The 16,623-nt window shown below is 35.6% G+C and overlaps 1 protein-coding gene across 1 annotated transcript; it reads left to right on the forward strand.

The window, feature by feature from the left end:
* Positions 1-596: 596 nt before the first annotated feature.
* On the forward strand, positions 597-2,809 carry LOC118037490 (uncharacterized). Its single transcript, XM_035043481.1, has 2 exons — positions 597-1,350; positions 1,437-2,809. The coding sequence occupies exons 1-2, from the start codon at positions 597-599 to the stop codon at positions 2,807-2,809; spliced, it is 2,127 nt and encodes a 708-aa protein (XP_034899372.1).
* Positions 2,810-16,623: the final 13,814 nt, after the last annotated feature.

Here is a 16,623-nt window from a genome sequence, read left to right on the forward strand (position 1 = left end):
TGGGGGCAAATACACCAAATAAGCAGCATCCTAATCCCACTCGGCCCATCCAAATCCCTATTAAAATGGATTTAACAAACAAGGATCCACATGATGTCAGATTCTCTAATAATGAAGGGTATGATAAGTGGACTGTGCTAGAAGAGAGGCTAAAGGCAGTTGAAGGAAATGATTTATTTGACCTAGTTAGGGCCGCTGAAGTATGTTTGGTGCCTCACATTGTTATTCCAAAGAAGTTCAGAGTGCTAGAGTTTGTTAAGTATACCGGGATGGAATGCCCAGAGACCCATCTTCGTTCCTATTATAACAAAATGATAGAAGTTATCCACGATGATAAAATGTTAATTTACTTCTTCCAGGATAGCCTCACAGGATGGGCCCTCAGTTGGTATATGAGGTTGGACAACATTAGGATCAAGAAGTGGACGGACTTGGCAGATACTTTCTTAAAGCAATACAAGTTTAATCTTGAGATTGCTCCTGATAGGACCAGTCTGATTACCATGGAGAAAGGAACTCAAAAGTCCATGAGGGTTTATGCTCAAAGGTGACGTGACCAAGATATCAATATACAACCTCCACTAATAGAGACGGAGATGGTGACACTATTTGCTAATACTTTTAAGGCTCCATACTATGAACACCTTATGGGTAGTTCAGCACAACATTTCTATGATGTTGTGCGGATTGCTGAGAGGATTGAACAAGAAAAACGAAGTGGGAGAATTGCAGAACCTATAGAGAAAAGATGTTTCATTGGGAAAAAGAAAGAAAATGAGATGAATAACCTAGAAGGCGAATACAAAGGGAGAAGCAAAAACTACCAAACACCTACCACCCAAGTCACCAGTATCAACTTTGCCAAACCCTCCATCCCAAACCAACCTAATCAAACAAAATTCCCAGCAAATAACCAAATCAATTACCAAAGAAGAGACAACCGACTATCGGAAGAACAATTACCACCTTTACCAATAACCTTGAAAGAGTTATATGCCAAGTTGTTGAGTATTGGACAGATAGCTCCCCTAACCGTACCACTTATGCAACCACCTTTCCCTACCTGGTACAACCCCGAGGTGACTTGTGAATACCATGCTGGTCACGCGAGTCATAACATTGAGGCTTGCTTTGCTTTTAAAAGTAAGGTGTTACAATTGATCAAAGTTGGATGGGTCACTTTGGAGGATTTGCCTAATGTGAATTCAAACCCTTTACCGAAACATGTCGCTAGTAGTGCTGGAGTGAATACTATGGAGATTGATAGCAAAGAGAGGGTGTTAAAAGTGACTATGACAAAGCTATACTTTATGTTGGTGCAGTTTGGACATTTGGAAAAATCGACTGAATGTTGGTGCATATGGGAAAGTAACTTTTGCCCCTTTCATAAAAAGAAAGGGCATCACATTGATGAATGCATTGAATTTCATCAAAAGGTTGCAAGAAAACTCTAAAAGAGCTAAGGATTGAGGCCATAAATGACAATGAAGAGATAAAGATGATAGAGAATAAAGAGAAATGTAGAATCCAATCAACAGCTAATGGGCTTTCAAAATTGGTATTAACTAAGCCCCTTATGGCAAACAAAGCAAACTATGAAGCGATGCCTGGAGATTATGGTTATACCTCAAATATCGAATCTCCTTTGCCGTTGTTCCAAGCTGAGATAAGTGGGATAACTCGGAGTGGTCGTTATTTCACACCTGAAGAACTAGAGAAGCAAAGAAAGGCTAAGGGCAAGGAGGTGTTAGACCTTGATAAAGAGTTTGAGGTAAATAAACTTGTGATTGGGGAAGAAACAAATAAGTTCCTAAAATTGATGAAGCATAGTGAGTACAATATAGTGGATCAGTTGAAGAAGACCCCTGCCAAGATCTCCATCATGTCATTAATACTCAGCTCCGAGCCACATCGTAATGCTTTGCAAAAAGTACTTAATGAGACCTACATACCCCAAGATATTAAACAAAAGACCGTGGAACATCTAGTAGGGAGGATCCATGCTGCCAATTACTTATATTTCACAGAAGATGAACTTGACGCTGAAGGAACTAGACATAACAAGCCCTTGTATGTCACAGTCCGATGCAAAGATTGTCTCATCGGTAAAGTTCTCATCGATAATGGCTCGACCCTTAATGTGTTCCCAAAGCATATGCTAGATGAAATGCCAGTAGATCCCTCACACATGCAACCCAGTGTGATGATGGCTAGAGCGTACGATGGCTCGCCAAGGCAAGTGATAGGAACAATTAAGGTTGGACTAATTATGGGTCCACAAGTCTTTCTAGTAACCCTTCAAGTGATGGATAACCACCCTTCCTATAGTATGTTGTTAGGAAGGCTATGGATACATTCTGCGGGAGCTTTCACCCCCTCACTACGTCAATGTCTAAAGTACATTGCCAATGGTGTTCTGGTTATTGTTAAGGCTGAGGAGACTATATCAATGGTAAGAAATGTGGCGGTTCCATTCATTGAAGCTAAAGATTATAAGGATGGAAACCTTTATGCATTTGAGGTTGTGAATACAGAGTGGATGCCCGAGAACACTGTGGTGAGGAAGCCAGAAATCTCGGAGGCCACCAAAATGGCCGCTAACAACTTTTTGAAACACAAGATTCCTTTCCCATATGACATTGAGAAAGGAAGGCTTGAATGGATGGATATAATCAAACTGAAAGTTGCAGAACAGAGGTTTGGGCTTGGATATAAGTCCAAACGGAGGATTACAAGCGAGTTGCTAGTGCAAGAACAAAGAAGAGAATGGTTAGGATTGAAGGAAGGAAGCTTGAAGAAGAAAGCTTAGCCATCCCTCCAATTAGGATTTCGTTTCCAAAGGCCGCATATGTGATGCAACCTGATAAGGGACATGGAAACCTCCTTCAGAAGCTTTCTTCAACGAACATAAACACTCTGGAGGAAGATCAAGTCAAGGACATTGCTGAGAAAATTGAATCCGGAAGAAGGGATGAAGAGCTGCTATAATTAACCATCCACACTTTAGAAGATGTCACCGTCAAGACTTTCATTCGAAAACTGGCCGAAGGAGAGAAGTTCCAGAATTGGGAGACCCAAGAAGCTCCATTGGTTTTCAAAATGTAATCAACAATGATTGTTAGATTATAATTTTATCTATGTTGTTTGCCTTTTTCTGTTTTGTTTTGTTTTTATTCATTGACAATTGAGACTCAAGATGTCAATTGGATTTTATTTTTGTTTTTGAGCCAATCTTTTCCTTTTAATGAGATCATGCATTTTAAAAATTCATCTTAATGTCTTACTATGCATTTACACATCACTTTCCGCTTTCAGGAACCCTGAAAGCGGATCCTCCACAACAACACCTGCACTTTACATTCTGAATGAATGGTCAAACTTTAAAGAATACATAGTAGTTGTAGAAGATGAGGAATGAGAGGAGAAAAACATATGGGAATTCACAAAATTAATAGAACAACACGAATAAGCTTGGAGGCCCGTTAAAGAGGAACTTGAAACCATAAATGTAGGCAATGAAGAAATCAAGCGAGAGCCGAAAATAGGGATTTTGATCACCCCTGAAGCGAAGAAAGAGTTGATTGCACTGCTCTGAGATTACTTAGATGTCTTTTCCTGGTCCTACGAGGATATGCCTAGTTTGGATACAGATATTGTAGTACATAGGATACCATTGGTGGAAGGATGCAAGCCGATTAAGCAGAAGTTAAGGAGAACTCATCTAGAGATCTTAATCAAAGTAAAGGCAGAAATTGAAAAATAATGGAATGCTGGTTTTTTGGAAGTAGTCAAGTATCCATAATGGGTGTCAAACATAGTGGTGGTACCCAAAAAAGAAGGTAAAATCAGAGTTTGTATGGACTTTAGGGACTTAAACCGGGCTAACCCTAAAGATAATTTCCCTTTACCACACATAGATATGTTAGTTGATAATGCAACACGCAGCTCCACATATTCTTCATGGATGGATTTTTAGGCTACAATCAGATAAAAATGGCGCAAGAGGATAAGGAGAAGACAACCTTTGTAACACCATGGGGAACCTTTTGCTACAAAGTCATGCCATTTGGTTTAAAGAATGTTGGGGCCACCTACCAAAGAGCTATGGTGACTTTGTTTCATGATATGATGCACAAAGAGATTGAAGTATATGTGGATGACATGATTGCTAAATCTAAAAAGGGAGAGAATCATGTCCAAATACTGAAGAAATTATTTGAAAGGCTAAAGGAAATATAAGTTAAGGCTTAGCCCAGCAAAGTGTTCATTCGGGATGAAATCTGGTAAGTTGTTGGGATTTGTGGTGAGTGACAAAAGGATAGAAGTGAATCCTGACAAAGTAAGGGCTATTCAATCTATGCCACCTCCCAAGACTGAGAAGGATGTGAGAGGTTTCTTAGGAAAGTTGAATTACATTGCTCGGTTTATATCCTAATTAACCATGACTTGTGACTCGATCTTTCATTTGTTAAGGAAGAAGAACCCTGGAATATGGAATGAAGAGTGTGATAAGGCTTTTGAGAAAATAAAGCAGTACTTGCTGAATCCACCTCTGTTTGTTCCTCCTGTACCAGAAAGGCCATTGATATTGTACCTAACAGTAACCGAAATAGCAATGGGATGTGTGCTTGGGCAACACGATGAAACTAGAAGGAAGGAAAGGGTCATTTATTACCTAAGCAAGAAGTTCACAGAATGTAAGTCTAGGTATACTATGATTGAGAAGCTATGTTGCCCACTAACATGGGCTACAAAGGGATTACGTCAGTATATGTTGTATCACACTACATGGTTAATTTCCAAATTAGACCTGTTAAGGTACGTTTGTGAAAAGCCTTATATATCCAGCCGAATTGCAAGATGGCAAGTTCTGTTGGCTGAGTATGACATAATATATATGACAAGGAAAGCCGTGAAAGAGAGTGTTATTGCCGATCACCTGGCTGACCATGCTATGGAAGATTATGAGTCGTTAAACTTTGACTTTCCCGATGAAGATATGCTTGCAATTGAGGAAGAGAAATTAGATTGGTGGGTTATATACTTTGATGGTGCTGTAAATGTATGTTGTAACGGAGCGGGTGCAGTGATAATCTCTCCTGATAAGAAGCAGTATCCGGTTTCAACTAAGCTACAGTTCGGGTGCACCAACAACATATCTAAGTATGAAGCTTGCATTCTTGGTTTAGATGCTGCATTAGAGATGAACATAAAAAAGATAGATGTGTATGGAGACTCAATGTTGATCATTTACCAATAAAAGAAGAATGGCAAACCAAGGAAGAGAAGTTAAGGCCTTACCAAGAATACATGTCTAAGTTGGCTAGAGAATTTGAGGAAATAGAGTTCACTCATCTGGGAAGGGAAGGAAACCAGTTTGCAGATGCTTTGGCCACACTAGCACCATGAAAGACTTTGGGCACAAGGTGCAGCCGGTACACATCAATATCAAAAATAACCCAACTTATTGCTACTCAATCGAAAGAGAAGTGGATGGAAACCCTTGTACTATGAAATCAAGAATTTCATCCAAAACCAAGCATATCCCATAGGGGCATCCAAAATCGACAAAAAGACTTTGAGGAGGTTGGCAATGGATTTTTATCTTGATAGGGAGATTTTGTATAAGAAATCATCTGACGGGATTTTGTTGAGATGTTTGGATGAATTTGAGGAAAAAAGTGCGTTACGGGAAGTCCATGAAGGGATTTGCTCAACCCATGCTAGTGGACATGTGATGGCTAGGAAGATGCAAAGAGCCGGGTACTTTTGGATGACATTAGAGAAGGATTGCATCGACTATGTCCGAAAATATCATAAGTGCCAATTATACAGTGACAAAATCAACACCCCTTTAGCTCCTTTGTTTAACTTGACATCTCCATGGCCCTTCGCGATGTGGGGAATTGATGTGATTGGACCTGTAAACCTAAAAGCCAGCAATGGTCATAAGTTTATTCTTGTGGCTATCTACTACTTCACAAAATGGGTAGAAGCCGGGTCATTTGCTCATGTGACGCAAAAAGTGGTGAAGAAATTTATTGAGAGAGATTTGATATGTCAGTATGGTCCACCAGAAAAGATTATAACTGATAATGCCCAGAATTTCAATGGCAAGATGATAATAGAACTATGTACTGAATGGAAAATCAGGCATTCCAATTCTTCACCATATAGACCAAAGATGAATGGTGCGGTAGAATCTGTTAACAAGAATGTCAAAAAGATTATTCAGAAGATGGTAGTTACCTGTAAGGATTGGAATGAGATGTTGCCATTTGCCCTTCATGCATATCACACCGCAATCTGAACCTCAACAGGAGCCACCCCGTTTATGTTGGTATATGGAATGGAGGCGGTGATGCCTTTAGAAGTGGAAATCCCATCATTGAGAGTACTGTTAGACTCTAAGCTAAAAGAGGTAGAATGGGCAAAAGTTAGATATGAACAGCTGAATCTGATCAGTGAATAGCGGATAGTCGCAATCTATTATCATCAACTCTATTAAAGAAGGATGGCCAAATCATATGACAAGAAGGTTTGACCTCGAGGATTCCACGAAGGAGATCTTGTACTAAAGAAAATATTGCCTTTACCTGGAGAAGATCAGAGTAAATAGGCGCATAACTATGAGGGGCCTTACGTGGTGAAGAAAACATTCTCCGGAGGAGCTTTGTTGTTATCTAGAATGGATGGAGAAGAGCTAGTTAGGCCCGTGAATTCTGACTCTATAAGGAAATATTACGCTTGATGTATTTCGTAATTTCCCAATCAATAAAATAAAGTTTGGCCATGAATTCTCTATGTAAAAAACCTTTTTTTCTTCATAAAGCGCATGATCTCATAGCATTTGAAATATTTTACTTAAACAAACCTTTTTTTTCTTACGCATGACTAAGGAAACGACTCCATCAATTGGAGGGAACCAAACCAATTTTAAAACTAACGGGTATTGCCCACCACACTGGGGGCAAGAAAAAAAATGCACATAGAGGTCCATAATGAACTAAAGGCCGAAAGGGTATTGTCATAAAAACTTCTAAATTTGTTATGAGAATTGCTAATTGCATTGAAGGTTGCAGTTTTCATGAACAAAACCAAAACTTTTGAGTTTTCCTTTTAAAATAATAATAAAGGACAATACTCAATGGAGCAAGAAGAGGCCCCATAAGGAACCAAAGATCTCTTCACCAAGAGGATATAAAGTATAGTGTGTGGAGCATATTCCGGTTCAAGAGAAAAGGTTGGACAAACAAATGGAAACAAGAGCTCGAAGAAGTTTATAACGAAAGGGGGACCTATGTTTCTAAAGATAGGTAACAAAAACATGCATGTTATATTGTCATAACACTAACCTAGCAGGAAAGGTGGGACGAAAGCCAAATTAGTTCCAAGTTTTTGGGAATCACTAAGAAACAGAATCTCAAGTTAACGTAGCTACGGAAAAGAATATGAATTATGAACCAGCACTGTTTCATTTCCTCGAGGCAAGATGTTTTCTTTTGAAGTTTAAGATGGGCAGGTCACCTGATATTGAGACCATTTCTTAGAAAAGCATGGAGTTTTCTAAGAATTTTAAGATGGGACGATCATCCGATATTGAGACCATTTCCTAGAAAAAGCATGGAGTTATTCTAAAAAAAAAAAATTTAACAGGCAGGTTTATAGATATTGATACCCCTTTCTAAAATCCTTTGCTCTTACATCTGGGTAGGTCACCCATCATAATAAGACCATCTTTTTTTTTTTCTGGGTAGGTCACCCAATAGAATGAGACCATTCTCCTTTTTTTTTTACCTGCGTAGGTCACCCATTATAATGAGGCCATTCTCCCCCTGGGTAGGTCACCCATAAGAATGAGATCACTCTTCCCTTTTTTCACTTGGGTAGGTCACCCATCACAATGAGACCATTTTTTTTCTGGGTAGGTCACCCATTACAATGAGACCATTCTCCATTTTGTTTTTACCTGGGTAGGTCACCCATTATAATGAGGCCATTCTCCCCCTAGATAGGTCACCCATAAGAATGAGACCACTCTTTCATTTTTCCACTTGGGTAGGTCACTCATCACAATGAGACCATTTTTTTTTGGTAGGTCACCCATTACAATGAGACCATTCTCCATCTTTTTTTCACCTGGGTAGGTCACCCATTATAATGAGGTCATTCTCCCTCTGGTAGGTCATCCATAAGAATGAGACCACTCTTCCCTTTTTCCACTTGGGTAGGTCACCCATTACAATGAGACCATTCTCCATCTTTTTTTTTTTTCCTTGGTAGGTCACCCATTATAATGAGGTCATTCTTCCCCTTGGGTAGGTCACCCATAAGAATGAGACCACTCTTCTCTTTTTCCACTTGGGTAGGTCACCCATCACAATGAGACCATCTTTTTTTTCTGCGTAGGTCACCCATTAGAATGAGACCATTCTCCATTTTTTTTACATGGGTTGGTCACCCATTACAATGAGGTCATTCTTCCTCCTGGGTAGGTCACCCATCACAATAAGACCCCTCTTCCCTCTTCCCACGTGGGTGGTCGCCCCTGAAAATAGATCAAATTGAGTATGTGGGCAGGTAGAAAATAAACCAATTTCCTGCAAAAATAAATAAATAAAATTTTAAAAAATAATAAAAATAAAGTCGTTGGATGAGTAGATCACTCAGGAAGCCAAGAAGACCTTTTGGTTCTTTACAAAGCTTACTATGCAAAACATTAAAGAGGGGGCATTGTAAAGAGGGGGCATCTGTTGTTACTCATTTTTGGACCCCCACGTGCTAGAGACGGTGTATACCTCTTTTGAATAGAGTGTAGGAGTTTAGCTCATGTTCGCCAGAAGATTGACAAAAGCACATAAAGAAATATTTTTTTTTGAAACCTGGTGTGAGCTGTTTTATGCTCCTTTTATCCTTCCCCTTTGCTACCAAAATCATCAAGTTTTCTTAGGTTGATCAGGAGTCATCATAATGCTAAATTCGTTTCTTTTTTATCTAGTCTTTAAGGTTGAATAAATCCCTCAAAATTTGCACTAAAAAATGGTTCTGCTGCTGTCGCAATTTTTATCTCCAACTTAGGCTCTAATTCTGACTCAGTTTCATACGATATCTGACCATCCTAGGTATATTCTATCACTCATTACATATTGAAAAATTGACGTACACCTTTATTAGGTCCTAGAGATCATTGTTCTAAGAGCAGATTCTCTATCAGATTTGGATGCTCAACATTGTCAGATCAAGAACCTTTTTGACCAACTAGATTACTGCTAGATTCTGTTTTCTAAAACCATTTTATCTCACTTTGACTCCTTCATTAGAGATGTAGTCCTGGACACGTAGATAAATTTGGGCTTTTGAATCGCTTGATTTCAATATCAGAAGCTCAAGATATTCCTGTTTGAATATCTAACATGAAGGTAAAGAATTCTGCCGCGAGATGGATATTGACCCGAGTCTGCACTAAAAAAACTCTATTTTTGGCCTAGTTTTTGTGATTTTTGTTCTTAGTTCATACTCTCAGTCATATCAGGATTCTCGGCATTCGTCAGTTTTTGAGTTAGACCCGGAGATCCCTTTTGACCAACTAGATTACTGCCAGTTTTTGTTCTGTAAAAAGATTTTATCTCATTTCGTCTCCTTTATCAAAGTTGTAGTCCTAGACGTGTAGATGAATTTGAGCTTTTGAATCACTTGATTTCAATATCAGAGGCTCAAGATGTTCCAGTTTGAATATCTAACGTGAAGGCAGGGAATTCTACCGCGAGAAGGATATTGACCCGAGTCTGCACTAAAAAAAGAACTCTATTTTTGGCCTAGTTTTTGTGATTTTTGTTCTTAGTTTATACTCTCAGTCGTATCAGGATTCTCGGCATTCGTCACTTTCTGAGTTAGACTCGGAGATCCCTTTCGACCAACCAAATTACTACTAGATTCTGTTCTGTAAAAAGATTTTATCTCACTTCGACTCCTTCATCAAAGTTTTAGTCCTAGATGCGTAGATGAATTTGGGCTTTTGAATCACTTGATTTATCATTTGAATATCTAATGTGAGGGCAAAAAATTCTGCCGCGGGAAGGATATAGCCAAAGTTCGCGGGACTGATTCGAAGGATTTTGTTTTGGACCAAGGACTGAATCAAAAAGTGTTAAAATAAAGGATTGAATTGAAGAAGGATATTGAAAGCTGGAGAGGGGGGTTGGATCATCATAAATGACAAGATTTTCACCACACCGAATAAGGAAAATAAGACTTTGCAGCTGCACCCTCCATCTGATTTCTTTCCTTTTTTCTCTGTTGTTTTCCTTTCTCATCACGCCTGATGTTTGGAGCTGAAGACCATGTTTTTGTTGCCTCATTTCAAAGGGAGCAACTAACCCTATGGAAGAAAAGAAAAGAGCCACACCATCCTCTAAAACTGGAAAGAAATCAGTCATAAAGCACCAACACAAAATCAGAATATTGCAGTTTCCTTTTTGTGTTTTTTTTACTGGAAATCAGTAGGTATTTATGTCCTAGGATTAATACATTGAATCCTTCCTAAATAGAGACATATTTAGACTATATATAAGACCTTCTAATGACCTAACGGGGGCAGAAAGAGAGAGCAGAAAAGGAAGAGAAAAAAAGAGAGTAAGGGACAAAAAAAACACAGCAAAGAGAGACAAAAAAAAATGCAAGAGAGGCAAAGTAAAAAAACACAATAAATAGAGGGATTTTCTTTCTTTCATTCGGGTGTTATTGTGAGGAAAAAGGAGAGCAAAAAAACAAGACGGAGATGGAGATTTGCTTCTAAATCTTGACAGCAACGTTCGCTTGGTCTTCCATTTCATCTTCTGCAGAAAAAAACGTTGAGACCTGCAGCACATAGCTGAATTATTTCGTCCGCTTTAGCATCTCTATTTTCGTCCCTCATTTACCAATATACAAGGAGCTGCAGGTATAAGCCCCAATCTCTCCTCCTTTGTTATTTTTATACTAGGCATTCGGTTGTAAAGTTGTTTTCTTCCCTTTGAATAATTGGTTTCTATTTAGAAAAGCCAACGCTTGCCCATTATTTCTTTCATGATGTTTGAGTTCAGCTGTTGTCCATGTAAAAAGGGTTTGTCTTTCATGTTTAGGAACTTTAACATTTAGGGACTTTCCTTTTTTTTTTTTCCTTACACCCGCTGGAGAAGAAATCAGTCGGCCTTTGTTTTTTTTAGTGATTGCTCCCAGTTTTATTTTTGTTCTTGCTATCTGCGTAGGATGAGTTGGCTTTGATTTTTTTTTTATTGCTTTAAGCTTATTATAAATCTTAGAATATATATGATGGCTGGTTAGTTTTTATTGCGATTTTTTTTATGTTTAATTGTGATGCTTATGTTTTGATAAAAAAAATTAAAAAGTTTTTTTGTGTGTTGCATATGGCCAATACCCTTACATGTTTTAGAATGTTTTATATATATATATACAAAAACATATTGGAAGTTTTGAAAATGTGTTTTCGCATGGATTTCTTAAACACCAAAAAAAAATTATTTTCTTGCATTTCTGGATTTTACAACATGTTTGTAAAACTCCAAAGGGTATTGGCCAATATTCCAAAAAATATAAAAATCTTATTTTGGGAGGAATTCATCTATTATTCACCACTAATATTTGGATAAAGAAATCCTTAAAGGACGAATATCCAAAATATTATTGGAAGTAATAAATCCGCACACATCTTTGAAAGAAGCCTTGATTATAATCGAGGACATTTCAAAAAAAAAAATTTACTCCACGGTTTTACGAGCCGTGAGTATAAAATACTAAAAAAATAGGTTTTTTCAGCGCCCTAGATTTCTAAATTTTTGTCCCTCCTTGCGATTTAAGAGTCGCAAACTCTTGAAATACTAAGGAAAAAATGAGCTTTCAAAGCACATGGAATCTCCTTGGATTTCTATCCTAATAAATTTTATTTGAATCAAACCTAGGAAAACTGATGGGATTAGAAAACATCAACACCATAGCAATTATAGAGCAAACCAAACACCAAGCAGCTTACCTTAGGTAGGGCGTACTAGGGGTGCTAATACCTTCCCTTTACGCAACCAGTCCCTTGCCTTAAAATCTCTGAAAGACCAGTTAGGGTTCTTAGTGACCAAAATACTAAGTGGCGACTCCTTTACACAAAACAAAACAAAAAAACCAGAAATCAATCGAGGGTCGCCGCGATGCCGTAAGAGTGCGACATTATTAATATTATAAATATTAGTCTTAGGTGAGGCGTTGCAACCAAACCTAAAACGCTCCCGTATAACTTTGCAGAAAGACCTAACACTTTTAGATCTTAGCTTTTTTTGAAATGCAAAAAATAGTTGAGCCGCGGCATCGTGCGGGTTATGTAACTAGCCACTCACTAAAATTGCTCAATCAGTCGTTTACTAAGATTATATATTTTTTAAAATTTAATTTTTTAATTTTTTTTAAATTATTTTAATATTCTGATATCAAAAATAATTTTTAAAAAATAAAAATATTATTTTCAAATGTTTTTAAATAAAAACATTTTAAATTATTATTATTGTCACACCACTCAAATATTTATCTCTTGCACTTAGACAGACGCCTTCGGTACACACTCACCGTTCTGTTATGCCCACTAACACTAATACTTCCTTACATATTTGTCTTAAGAAAAAAAAAACTAAAGAAGATTAGAGATTCACTGTGAAAACAAATTCATGGAACTGTAGATTTTAATAGTTTGATTATATTTTTATTTTTTGTTATCGTAGACAACTGAGTTGTTTTAGGAAGGAGTTTTGGCTTGTTTTTGTCTTGCTCATCCAACTTGTTTTCCTAGCACACATATTCCCACATTCTCCTTTCACGCTTCCTTCCCTGCTCCTTCCTTTCTCTTTTTTTTTTTTTCGTGATTGTTAAATTTATAGGGTTTACAGGATCCCTAACTCACTTTTTTCTTCATTCTCTCTTACGACTAATTATATTGTTAAGCTTTTAGCTAGGGTTTATGGTTCAAGGCCATGTCATAAAAAATGGAAGAAGCTATAACAAGAGAGCCACACTAATTAATGGGTGTGACGATGGTAATTCAATAGCATTTTCTCATGAGCATATGTATGCCTTTTCTCTTCACCGTATTTTATTTCTTTTTCTAAAAAATAAGTCATAAAAGAGATAAAAGAGTCCAGTGGTAACGGGAAATGCACCACAAAGACCATGGCTTTTAGAGGAAGGACCAACACCCATAAGCATAGTAAGACAAAGTTGGTGTTCATACTTGTTATATATATTTTTCCTTTTTTCATGATAATTTACCGATCAATTTAGGGTGATGGTTTTTATTTGACTTTCTAACCTTTGTCTATGTATTGTTTTTCTAAAAAACATTTTTTTTAAACCATCATGAGGTACTCAATTCTCTCTCTATTTGTGTTTTTAGGCTCGAGGTTAACAAGTTTTAGTTAGAAGACCTTCAATTCTGTGTAAGTTCATATTCATGTATTAATTTGATTTTATTGTATCAATGATTTCATGATATTATTAAATCCTCTATAAAAATCTCTTGACGATGGTGCATCTTTATAATTCTTATTTTGATTTTACTTATCTGATCACAAAGAGTGTAACTTTCTATTTATCTTTATCGTAATTGCTTGCATCATACTTTAGATTAAATTTTGTGAATTTGTTCAAGTCAACATGCATAAGTTTGGATTATGAGATTCTAAATTGGCTACATTGTTCATCTTCCTCAGTCTTTAAGCAATAATACAAGGTAAATAAGGTTTTTTTATTATTATTATTGTTAACGTTGATGTCTGGATCAACTTATCTGTACCTCGATTAATCTCGCAAGTCCTGAAGTTAATGACCATGTACTCGAACTGGTAATCTATAGGAAGCAAACTTAGAGCCTAACCAATTGAGCTACACCATTTATGATTGTTTTCTTTATTTTCTTAATTCTATATGTTATGATCACTGTTTTTTTCCTTTTAAATTACAATGCCGTAAAAAAAATTAAGTTGAGAAGCATTGAAAAAAGGAGAAACAAGTAGGTGCATTCACTATGTTTTTACAAAGTTATTACATGTTAATTGCCATAGTAAATATGTGTGTTTGGAACTCTAAAACAAAGAAACTAGAACATCAGTTGTTTCTTCTTGTTTTTAATTTTATTATGAATTCATTGTGGATCATCATTGATATCAATTTCATGTTATATTTATGTTTGTTTCTCTCTCTTTTTATATTTTTATAGGAAGATAATATAATTGAAAGAGTTTATTAACTAATTTGTAGCTAACATGTAATCTATGAGAAGGTAATGAAGTTCCCTCTTTTAAAAAAAAAAATGTTAGTGAAAATGATAAGATGCTTAGTCAATGTCATTTTTATATACAGAGGGTTAATATTCATACCGAATATAAGCTAGAGCGACAAAGATTTATTATTATGGCATTTATTTATTTTTGGGGTTTTTAATATTGATGTTAGAGAAGATTGATATGTTTTTATTTTTAGAGAAGGAGCTTTAGTTGTGGAAGTAGAATGAGAGGAAGAGTACGGAAGAGGAAGAGAATGAGCAATCATTTGCTAATGATTTTTTAAAATAAAAGTGACGAAGATGAGGGTGAAAAAATAGTATGAAATCACATAGTTTAGCAAAGAAAGTTATTTACTTTGTTTGTTGATGATGATATAAAAAGCCTTATTTGTTTGCTGGAAAATAGTTTTTTTTTTTTTAAAGTGAATTCAGAAAAAGTAAATTCCGAGAAATTGAATGATTTTCTGATTTTGGTAGTGTAATGAAAAATAAGTAGGAAAATAATTTCCAGTATTTGGTTATGTCATGGAAAATGAGCTGGAAAATAACTTATTAATGTTTTATTTTTCTCAAGTTTATTAAAATAATGAGGAACAAATCTTACAAATTAAAAAGTTGAATGAGAATGAAATTGAAAAAAAATAATAATTTATAAATTATCTCAAATAAAATAAATAATAATCAAAATAATAGAAATAAAATCTAAAAAATAAAAAAAAAATGAAAGATGAAGAAATTAAAATAATAATAATTAGTATTTCATAAATTATTTCAAATAAAATAAGTAACAATCAAAAGAATGAGGATCAAATTTGATAGATAAAAAATTTCAATAAAAAAATGATAAGGAAAAAGCAAATAACAATTATAAAAATTAAGACCAAAGTTAATATAAAAATTAAATTTTAAGAGATGAAATTGAAAAATATATATTCAAAACAAAAAATATATATCAAAATTTTGAGGACCAAATTTAATATAATTAGCAAATAATATGATATTTCTAAATTTTTCACAACTTTCGGAAAATATTTTCCACCTAAATTTTCCAGGAAAACACTTTCCTGAAAACCAAGCCAAATTTTCCTTTGACTAGAAAGTGTTTTCCGTTGACCAATTTTTCTAATGACAAACAAACACAGGAAAGTTTGGAAAGTGATTTCCCGGAAATCACTTTCCAGGAAACAAACATAGTCAAAATATCATATTTTTCTCCTTTAATGTTTAATATTTTATATTTATTTAATTTCTAAATATACTCATTATTTTTATGTTTTGATTTAGGATCCAAATGGAGGTGTTAATGGCAAAACAAAGCTAATTGGACAATTTTAGATAATTTCAACACAACTTCATAATTTGAGCATAACTCTCTCACCCGAACTCCGATTGAGATGACTCCAAATGCTATGGAACCCTAAGAAACAAATACAAATTTCATGTTTCGAGTTTTGATAGATACTGACTACATCGAGGTCAAAATGCTATGGAACCCTTAGGAACAAATTTACACCTATACTGCCAACATGCTAGAATGTTCTTGGGCATGCAACTCTATTACAATTTGATTTATTTTCGGAAGCTTTTAGACTTAGTGCATGAATTCTAGTTGAAGACATCATTTTCTTTGTTATATTAGGAAAAAAAATAGTAATTAAAAGAATGAGAGACAAATCTAATATATATATATATATATATAACAACCTAATTTAAAAAGATAAAATTAAAAATAAAAACTAATAAAAAAATAAAAAACAAACAAAAATTAATCAAAAGAATAAGGACTATAATTAAAATAAAATAAAATGAGAGGAAACATTTCTTTTTTTGTTTGGCAAGCGAGCATTCCATTGCCATAAGAGAGAAAAGAGGGGCGAAGAAAAAACCTGATTGCCGCCAAACCATCGAGAACCACCATACACGAGCCAGCTTACTGGAAGCATCGCCACTCATCGAATCTAGTGACATGGTGATCTAGCATTTTTTGCCACCAAAGAATGTTCCATACACCGCTTTAATGTGATGGCTACTCCCCACATGCAAGCACGTTCTCTCAAGATGCCTTGCAACTTTTTCTTTATTAATTTTATACCTCTAGAAAAACCCAAACTAACCTTCATTCACATTATTTATAATGTAAAAATAAGGAGAAAACGTTTGAAAAGCCCTTAGATGTTAGCATATAAGATTTTGTTCAAAGGGCTTAAAAGTAATTAAATTATATATTAAAAATCAATTTAAGAAAAAAACCCTTCCATGATAGTCTAAAAAATTGTCTATAAGGGTTTGGTAGTAATTACATTATG

This window comes from Populus alba, chromosome 16 (genome assembly GCF_005239225.2).
Source record: "Populus alba chromosome 16, ASM523922v2, whole genome shotgun sequence".
Taxonomy (NCBI): Eukaryota; Viridiplantae; Streptophyta; class Magnoliopsida; order Malpighiales; family Salicaceae; genus Populus; species Populus alba.

Bases quoted from the DNA above. Each gene is read 5' to 3' on its own strand.
- LOC118037490 (XM_035043481.1), top strand. From the start codon at position 597: ATGGTGACACTATTTGCTAATACTTTTAAGGCTCCATACTATGAACAC. The intron at 1,351-1,436 runs GTTGGTGCATAT...TTTCATCAAAAG, and splicing joins TTTGGAAAAATCGACTGAAT to GTTGCAAGAAAACTCTAAAA.